Here is a 10,480-nt window from a genome sequence, read left to right as displayed (position 1 = left end):
AAGATAATTCGTATTTTGCGCAAATAAGTACATGCTTGTTATTTCTTAACCAATAACAACTTTTTATAGATTTTACATTATTCGAATTTAGTTGTTTAAAATCACTTAACGTACAACATACTTTTCAAATTTGTTGTTATTTTAGCACAATAAGAAAATATGACTAGTTTACTCTAAATGTAAAAAATTTAATACTTTTGACGTAATCAATAAATATGATTTTGTACACGATATAGAGTTAGTAGGCTATATTAAACAATTCATAAAATAGAACGTTAAGACTACTTAAATAGTAAAAAAAAGAAAATTTCAACAGTAACCAAAATAGAATTATATTTCAAAACTCTATTCAAATTTATACCTTTTCAACTTGTCATTTTCCGTAATCTTCTTCCACACATTCTCATTATACTCTGTATTTCGATATTTTTCACTTGATTGATCATAATAAACAGGAAACTTCCTTACTTCTTCGATAAGTGTTCTATATCTATGACTGATGCCGCTCGTAGACCGCACCGTGCCCGTCAAAATTAACACTTCAACTATCGGTGACGGTGCGGGCACAGGGCGGCCACGACGGTCTGGTATCGGTGAGAACATGTGTGGACTAGCAGGTTGAAAACTGCGCTGCAATTTTTTCACCGTATGACGGCCAACACACGTGCCGGGAACGATGCGGGTATGTCTGTCCCTGCCTTTAAGTGTGCATTGCGTTAAACACATGTACTTAAAATAAACCTAGTTGATTATTCACTGCATGTAAACAGTGTTCTTAAAAATGAGCTTACAAAATGTTATAAAAACCGGATTGGCCTAAGTAAACCAGTTTGCAGAAGTTTTTCAGCCTACCAGATTTGAAGGAGTTTCTTGAGAAACACATCTTTGAAGTTGCGCTTTTTACTACATACAAGCGACGTACGTACAAAAGTGATTGCCAAAGTTTTATCAAAATCTGATTAGTCTAAGTCCAGCTTACTTGGCATGGTTTAAGTCTGCAAAATAGACTGGCCTCTTGAAGTACTCTTGAACTGTTATTCTACAGACACATTCCTTTCTTTAAAATTCCGACAGTAACTCTACATTGTAAAGAGTGTGGACCAAGATCGTTCATGTAGGTTCAAAGATAATTCGGTGGATATCTAGAGATTCATCTCCTAAAGATTGGGTATTTTGTGTGTAAATTTAATAATTGCTGATCTAAGGTGGAATCTTGTAACCAAAATCATCTACTATTAGGTAGATAGATATCAGATAGTCAAGGCCAGTGTAGATAATTCCTAAATCCGGTACTCTGAAAACATTACGGGGTTTGCACTATTATTTGTGTAATTTTCAGAAAGATACACCGAGGCATCTCTGGCTGGTTTGACTCCATGTCTTTATTTAGTGCACGGTCGCGTTGCTTAAATAGCAGCTGTTTAAGTAGGCAGTAATTTTATATGTGATGGTCTGTGAGTAGCCTAGCGGCTAGCGGTTCTCTGTCAAGCAAGCAGAAACAGAAGTAGTTCATGATGCACTGTCTTGAATAGATTCTTTCGTTTGGTACCGTAGTGTCTGCAATGTTAAGGGTGTATTGTCATTAATTAATATTGTTGAATTAAAACAAAATGGGTGGTCAAAAGTTTCAGTATGACGAAAGTGGAGGAACATTCTTTTATTTCTTATTGTCTTTCTTAGCTTTACTTCTTATTCCAGGAACCTATTATTGGTGGCCACGTAACCAAAAACAAGGTAGGCCTTGCATGAAAAGTCTATTTTTGCGGAAATTAGATTGAGGTTTATATGATTTTATTCAATACACTTAAAACAATAATTTGATTATTGCCTATAGCGATTGATTGTCTGTCCAATTAGAATGCATTTTATGAAGATATTTTATTATTTCCTCACAATATAGGGTATAAAATATTTGATTTTTTCTTGAATTGAGCTCTAAAGTAATTATCTACAATTATCCCCTACAGTATCAACTTATGTTTTTGGTACTCTTGTAAAGGATGGTATTGCTCTTGATTACTAAGGAATTTAGCTCTTGGGTAGAGTGGTAAACTAGGTATAGAGTCATGCGGGACACCACTTCTGTTGGTTAGGTTTTTATTAGCTTCATAAAACAGTAACATATTTTACGTTATTTTTATTTATTTAAAATCAGTGTGTTAGGTTAAAGATAGGAAGATTAATGAATTACCTAAATTGAGGAATTTACTCCCTCGTGAGAATTTTTTATATGGTCTTTCCCCTCATTTTAAAATTAATGTTATTTAGCAAATAATAGGCTACTTGTTAATTTTACACAATGTTTTTGCTATCGGAATGTATTAAATTACAGAGAATGAACATCTTTAATAATTTTAACTCCTGCCTTTTTTCATGAATACGCTACAAAGCCTTGCCAATGGCGTAGTGTAGCGGGTACTATGGTTATCTTGGATAACCGGATCAAGCAACGTCGAGCGTGGCTGCTGTTAGGATGGGTGACCGCTGAGCGATCCTGTCCTTGCAAGCAGCCCGCCTGCGCGGCTGTTGGTGGTGGTTCGGATGTCACCTTTAAGCCGTTGGTTCCCAGGTTAAGTGTTAGAGAGGGCTTCTTAGCCCTAACTTCACCTAGTAAAATAAGACTACTTTACTTTACAAAGCCTACATGCTGAAAATGGTCTGTAATGTAGCTGTTGAGAAAGGATAGCCTATGTGTAATTTCATTATGTTTAATGATAATTTTTAGTTAGTATTTTAAATAAATTGTGATAAATAGGTGTACTGTACTTTTAGATAGAAGAATTGATAAAGTAATTTTACAAAATATATACTACATGGCGTAAAACAATTCAATTAGTACAAAAATTAAAGGTTTATTTAATACTGTGTAATACAGATATATAGAAATAGAGGATTACTTTATTGGAGTACGATATTAGGTTATTTTGTTTTTAAAACACCTATTTTTGTCTCAAAGTTATTTAAAACATTCAAAATTCAATAATAAAACAATTGAAGTTGATGCAGTAATTGTAGAGAATTGACTAGTATTGTCCCTCATCATAATGATCTGAAGATAAACCATACACTATCCAAACATTATATTAGGTTTGACCTACCATGAGATGTGAATATAGTGGGTTTTGCTGTAACATATTTCCGTGTGGGTTGCAGCACATTCATAGATCCCAGTTGCTTATTTCTTATTCATTTAAAATGTGGTTTTAAAGTTAAAGTTATTGACAATCGCTCTGATTTCAAAAATCATTGTAATAAATAGATTTAATGGCTAGTTTTAAGTTACAGTTTTTGTGAATGTTTTTGTGAAGTTTAGTTCCATTTCACCTTCCTCTTTGTGCAGCATCTGATATCTGATGCAAAAAAAAAATCGCTGACAAAGAAGCTCAAAATGAACTCTTTACATTGTTTCAACATCAGAGAAACTTAGGCTACAAAATATAGTATGATCTAAGTAAAGAGGTATTCTCATTGTCTCACCAGGTGTATAACTGAGTTCACTACAATGTTTTAGACACAATCTGCTAGCACGATAGAACAACCAAGCTTTCTACTCATAACGTAGCTGTGGAAGGAAGTAGCTGTTGAATTAATTTAAATTTTGAGTTTAGCTCGTTTATCTTCTTCTTAGTGCAACATCTGAAATTTTTGCCCGTGTCACATTGCCAACATTCACATTATTTCAAACCTTCCCACCAATAGTTACATGGTACTTTGGTATTATCCTGAGGCCACTATTTTTGGAATGGTTTTTTTTTACTTGGGAACTAAAAAAAACTACATTATTAGAAAGAACAGTCTTTATTTGACTTACTGTAAAAATTACATGTCATTATGACAATCGGTTCTTGTTTACTCCCTCCAAAAAGTGATGTTGGCAAGAACGAAACCACTATATCCCTGTCTACTTCTTTTTATTACATGATTTAAGTAGGTTTAGATTAGGTTATCGTAAATATGTTACTAGTAAATACAAAGTTAAAGATAACCTTTATAAGCGCTCATGTGATCTGAGCTTGAATTTGGGTACTATCTCAAGGGATGTTTATCCTTTTTTTACAGAGGTTTGGTGTGGCGCCACTGAGACCCACACTGTTGACAGGGGGATTTCCGATCGGTATTTTCCCAACCTCAGATCACATCCCAAATCGACCAACTTCTCCAACGACAGATTACATTGGACAATATGGCACATGATCTGAGGTTGGAAAAGTACAATTGGAAATGCCTCTGGTCATCAGTGCTGGCTTCAGTGGCGCCCACCCACACTTCCAAAGAAAAACATCCCTTGAAATACTGCCTAAATTCAAGCTTAGATAATGTGAGCACTCAAATATGTCATCTTTAAATACATACTTAGCATAATAAATACAGTTATGGACTGAATGGCCTCCTTGTCAACATTGCTTCCTTTCGTTAGGCAGAAAACAATAACCAATAGTCATAATAATATGTAATTATTACAGTAAGCCAAATAAAGTTTATTCTTTCTATAATGTAATTTTTTTAGGACCTGGGTGGGAAAAACTGCTAAAAAATAGTGGCCTATGGATAATACCAAACTACTAGCTACGTTATGTGGAGACAATTTTGTTTGTTTTCAGTGAAAACACAGTTAATTTTTATCATGGTCTAATGGAAAGGATGAATGTCCAAAGTAGAATAACTGTTTAAATTCACTCTTTTAGTGTTTACAAAATTTACACTAAAATTACAATTTATTTACTATTTTTATTAATTTACAACAACCAATGGCAATGCTTTTTTTCAACATAAATATAACATGTATTTGGTTAAAAAGGTAATGACAGAAAATTAATTACAATAGCTTTCTAAGTAATAAAAAAAGTAACAACATAAATTATGCATTAGCACAAACTACAATAATAACAGTACTGTATGTCATTGTGTGAAACTTCATACTTAAACTCTACTAACAACAACCATTGTCAATGATTTTAAATCATTCAGCTTTAATCTCTACTAAATTTGCTACACTCTTGGTAAAAGAGGAAAGACAAAGCAAGGTAGGGTTTTGGAATTAATTTTAATACCCTTGTTTTGAGTTTTTATATAAAAGGGAACCTCCTTAATTTATTATACTGTAAGTATAGGACTAAGGATCCATGATTAACCATTAGATGAGTTATTATTTTTCTATAGCAGGGAAACGTAAAAGATTTAATATTTTTATGTAAATTTAAATGTAATCAAGTCAGCTCAAATTGGATTTAGTTGTAAAGTCTGAATTTTGAATCATGATATGTACTAAACGTAGTGTTGATTTAGAAAGAAAGGAATAAACTGTAAGAAGCTGAAAATTCATTTGTATTTTTTATGTATTCAGGGCAACACATAGTAACTTTTAAGTTAAAGTAATTCGCCTGTTGTGTAGTGAAACATTTTAAAATTTTGTTACAGATCCTGATAAATCAAATAAAGAATGCCAGTGTGAGGGATGTAAGAAGAAAAAATTAGTTTTACAAACCAGTGAGCCTTGGAAAGGCACTAAACAGTTCATAACGTAAGTATCGTAAGAGATGATTGTCGAGATAAAAGTAACATAAACATGAAGTATGCAGTAGTTTGTTTTTCTTGATAATTGAATGAAATATTATTTAAACTAATATTTATAGTGTGTAAATGTGTTACCACAGGTCTATCTATGATTAAGATTCAGTTGAAAACAGTTCTTTACAATGTTTCGTGTAAAGCCGCTCAGGTGTTCTGTAGCCGCTTATTGCCATTTAAGTAGTGTTAATGCTATCTACCAATACTAATTGCTGAAGACAATAATACATTTTGAGTAAATGCCATTTTATATTGTTGAAAAAAAAAACATGTCTAGAACTTAATTTATATAATGTAGCTTTGCAGGGAGCATTGGCTGCCAAAGGCACTCACCGCTTGGTGGTAAATGTCTTAAAATGATCTTGAAAAATATTTTTTATAGTGCATGAACAATTTAAAATTTGTACAAGAATTTCTCAAACTGAACGGAAGTGTTGTAAAAAAAATGTAATTTTATGTTTTGTTATCTGTTGCTTAAGAAAATATTCAATAGTAAATTTTAAATTACAGTAAAAAACTTGAGTTCACTCAAAAGAACAAGCACCATTATTAATCGGTTGTTCCCATTCATGTTTGTTATGTATATTGCTGTAGTTATTCAATTTAGTTGTATAGCTATTACGCTTATCCCTATCATTAAGAAGAGGAGAAAAGTTGAATAAGAAAATGCAAAGTTTCAACTAGACTGGACAGGCCATTTGCTTTATATTGCTAAACAAACGTGGTTACAGGTATGTTTAATTTGTCATCAAACTATCATTATAGTTGAGTTAAAAAGTTACACATCATTATGGGACTGAACACTAATCATTTGAAAGTATACCCACTAAATAGCAATGTTCAGAAAGAAAAAAAGTTTAAAGATGACCATCATATGAAATAAAATGCCTGCAAATCATAAAATGATTGACTAAACAAGGAAAATGTTGGGAAGCCTCATTGTGCGTTCCTTGGACCTTTTTCAAACATATGGAGACTTTTAGTGGTGAAGATATTATAAGTAAGAGCTGTTTGAGAACAAAAAGGATGTTGTTGCAAACTATTTGAAATATTTCGTTAATTATTTATTCAAGTACAGGTGTAAGAAAATATACAAGCTGGGGAAGCATACAACACATTTAAACAAACTTTAGCTTCCACAGATACTTTACATTAAGAACAGGTGCAGTTGGTTATTTTTGTTTAGCCTACAAGCTAAACAAATTAATATAACCACATCACTGATGAACAATTTGTTGAAGTGATACTGACTTACTGGCCGATATCGGGAACTACAACATGAGAGCATTTGTACAAGGCTGTGATGGAATATTGTTAACCACAGTTGATTAGATCTTGTTCAATTCAAGAAAGCCCATAGAATGACTAAATTGTCTTCAACATTCAGTGAATGGTAGCTCGTGATCTAATCTTTTAGTAACAATCCTGCAGCATGACTTTACAGGCCGTTTTATTTTCAACCTCTGATCTCACACTATAATGGCTAGACACATGGCAGTGTGCACAGTAGTCGATCACGCTTCTTCCCCACTACAACATATGTCACTGCTGAATTCAACTAGCTAGTTTGCACAGAGATGCAGTCACATAAACATGGTCACCTCTATTCATTCTCCTGCCAAATTTGAATTGAGGAGTGTTATTCGTTTCTTGCAAGCAAAAGGAATAGTGCAACAGAAATCCATTGGATCATGTGTCGTATTTACAGAGAAAACACTATTAGCTATGGTGTCGTATATGAATTGTATAGAAAGTTTAAAGATGGCCGAACTGACGTACATGGTAGAGGTCAAGGCCATAAGTCTGTCACTACAGATGGTCTTGTTGAAGAAATTGCTAAAGTGCTTAGATTAGAAAAAACCGTAGATTCACAGTTAGTGCTTTGTCTTTGGATTTTCCAGAAGAGTCAAGATCTTCTCTTTCCTCTATTGTTACAGACAATTTAGACTACAGTTTTGTGTGCGTTGGATGCCTGAAATGATGACTGACACCCACAAATATTGCCAAATGGCTTTAGCTTTGACATTTGGCCATCTTTTACACTTTTGACGTGATTCACACACAACACCATCACTTATGATGTTTTCTCATTAAACACATAACATTCTCCGATGGATTTATTTTGCACTATTCCATTCTGCTAGCAGGGAAAGAATAACACTCCGTAGCACAGCGCAATCTGATATTTGAACTTGGCAGTACATATGTTGTAGTGGAGAAGATATGTGATTGACTACTGTACACACCGTGGACCTTGGCTTCAGATCGGAGGTTGAGTAAAATGGCCCTCGTATAAAAGATGAAGTATTGTGGACAAAATGAAAAGCTTCATTGCTATCATACTAGACATGGGAATTGCACAAAAGTCAATGACTCGCAGTTAATACTTTATTTTCAGATCATTAATGATTTATAAATTGTTTACTGGAAATAGATTTTAAGACCACCTCAGATTTTCTTTTATTGTGTATTGATTCTAATTGGTTACCACAAACCGGCCCTCCAAATTATTATACTTGTGAGAAATTTCAGCCTCTTATGGCCACACCATTAGACTTTCACTACTTTTTATGTTTCATACTAAAGGCTGTCTATTGAAGAGTATCTTGTTACTAAGTAAAGGATTGATTTTACCTAATAGCTCCCATCAGAAAGCATCATGAATGAGATTTTAAACTTTGGGTCTTATGCAATGCTTTTAGTAACTATTGGCTGTAGTTGTATTGCTATAAGGGTGCAAATTATGATATCAGGTAAAGAAGAGGATAATTTTTGACAAAGGTATACATTTATTGTATTTGAGGTATGTTATAAGCTTTGTAGGAATTTTATCATGTTTGCATTTCATGAATTTAAATAAAAACATTGTTAAAAAAACAGAAATTTTATAGACTAAACAAATTTTAAATGCAGACTTTTAATGTTTCAGAAAAACGGTGATTGTTGGTGGTTGGGTCATATTCTTTATTTTAGCATATAGAGTCTCTCAATTTGACTATGAGTATGCTAACTTTGATCCATATGAAATCCTCGGTGTGCCTTTGGTAAGTTAATGTTAAATTGTATAAATTAATACAACTTTGAAATTATAAAAATAAGTGTTTTAAGAAAAATCTAACAAGTTTTGGAATTAAAAATCTAAGATGAACACAGTACTAATATGAGATTTACAATTAATAAATGTGTATTATAGAGTGATCAGAACATTTATTACCTACACTGTATATTATGATAAGAGATAAAAAAAAGTAATTTGGGAATATGCCTACGTCAATGCAACTTACTTTTTGACTTATTCTAGAAGGTTAAAAACCTCTTAATGAGGGTTTGTCCTGTATTACAAGGGCTGTCCAGAAAGTTTATTATGTTTTGATACAAACAAAAAACAAAGTACAAGAAAAAAAACTGTATTATATACATTTAAAAGTTACACTAAAATACTATTTTTCAACTCAAGTCACCATACAAATTTAGGCACTTATCATAGGAGTGAATTAGTTTTGAAGTTCCAGTGTTATAAAATTCTACTGCATGAGACTTCAACCAGGTAATCACACCTTCCTGCAGTTCCACAGTGTCATCTACACAGTAACCTCTCACTAGTACGGCTGGATAACAACCAGGTAGTCACACCTTCCTGCAGTTCCACGGCGTGTCTACTACACACCTTCCTGCAGTTCACGGTGTCATCTACACAGTAACCTCTGACTAGTACGGCTGGATAACAACCAGGTAGTCACACCTTCCTGCAGTTCCACGGTGTCGTCTACACAGTAACCTCTCACTAGTACGGCTGGATAACAACCAGGTAGTCACACCTTCCTGCAGTTCCACGGTGTCATCTACACAGTAACCTCTGACTAGTACGGCTGGATAACAACCAGGTAGTCACACCTTCCTGCAGTTCCACGGTGTCATCTACACAGTAACCTCTGACTAGTACGGCTGGATAACAACCAGGTAGTCACACCTTCCTGCAGTTCCACGGTGTCATCTACACAGTAACATCTCACTAGTACGGCTGGATAACAACCAGGTAGTCACACCTTCCTGCAGTTCCACGGTGTCGTCTACACAGTAACCTCTCACTAGTACGGCTGGATAACAACCAGGTAGTCACACCTTCCTGCAGTTCCATGGTGTCGTCTACACAGTAACCTCTCACTAGTACGGCTGGATAACAACCAGGTAGTCACACCTTCCTGCAGTTCCACGGTGTCATCTACACAGTAACCTCTGACTAGTACGGCTGGATAACAACCAGGTAGTCACACCTTCCTGCAGTTCCACGGTGTCATCTACACAGTAACCTCTCACTAGTACGGCTGGATAACAACCGAATGGAGAACTGCTTTGGCATCAAAATGACTGCGATAGTCCCGCCCCTACTGGCTACAGGGCGAAACATAATCTACTTTCTGGATAGCCCTCGTATTATCTTAAACCTGTCTGCAATAATGAACATTTTACACATAGTTTTCTTTTTCCCCATGTTTAAATAAAACAAGGTTTATATTGAATCTGTTCTAAAGAAATAAAGATAAAGATCTCAGAGCAATATACAGAGATGTAAAAAAATCCATCATCCTTCCCACACTAATTTATGAATAACATAGCACTTAGTAAAAGAAAATTAGGGGAGATCTAGATCAATGTTTCCTACTATTTGACGTTTTCAAAGTTTTGAGATGTCCCCCAAAGGAGTTGGCCTTTTACATACAATTTTCAAATGATAACCTGGCTCCATTATGATATACCTTTGAAAAAAGAACAAATATCAAGGCTTTAATTGCAAGTTGGAGATCTTTATGTTTATTTCTTTAGAACAGATTCAATAGAAACCTTGTTTTATTTAAATCTGTCTACAATAATGAACATTTTACACAGTTTTATTTTTTCCCATGTTTAAATA

At 34.1% G+C, this 10,480-nt stretch overlaps 1 protein-coding gene across 1 annotated transcript in view; it reads left to right on the top strand.

The window, feature by feature from the left end:
• Positions 1 to 1,461: 1,461 nt before the first annotated feature.
• Positions 1,462 to 10,480, top strand: part of LOC124357293 (translocation protein SEC63 homolog) — a 61,796-nt gene continuing 52,777 nt past the window's right edge. The window contains exons 1-3 of the mRNA XM_046808952.1: positions 1,462 to 1,734; positions 5,419 to 5,521; positions 8,498 to 8,612. Of these exons, the coding sequence (XP_046664908.1) occupies positions 1,611 to 1,734; positions 5,419 to 5,521; positions 8,498 to 8,612 (342 nt within the window). The 5' untranslated portion in view covers positions 1,462 to 1,610. The remainder of the gene's footprint in view (positions 1,735 to 5,418; positions 5,522 to 8,497; positions 8,613 to 10,480) is intronic.

This window comes from Homalodisca vitripennis, chromosome 3 (genome assembly GCF_021130785.1).
Source record: "Homalodisca vitripennis isolate AUS2020 chromosome 3, UT_GWSS_2.1, whole genome shotgun sequence".
Classification (NCBI taxonomy): Eukaryota; Metazoa; Arthropoda; class Insecta; order Hemiptera; family Cicadellidae; genus Homalodisca; species Homalodisca vitripennis.
The sequence above is the reverse complement of the archived record's forward strand: the minus strand, read 5'-3'. Positions and strand labels throughout refer to the sequence as shown.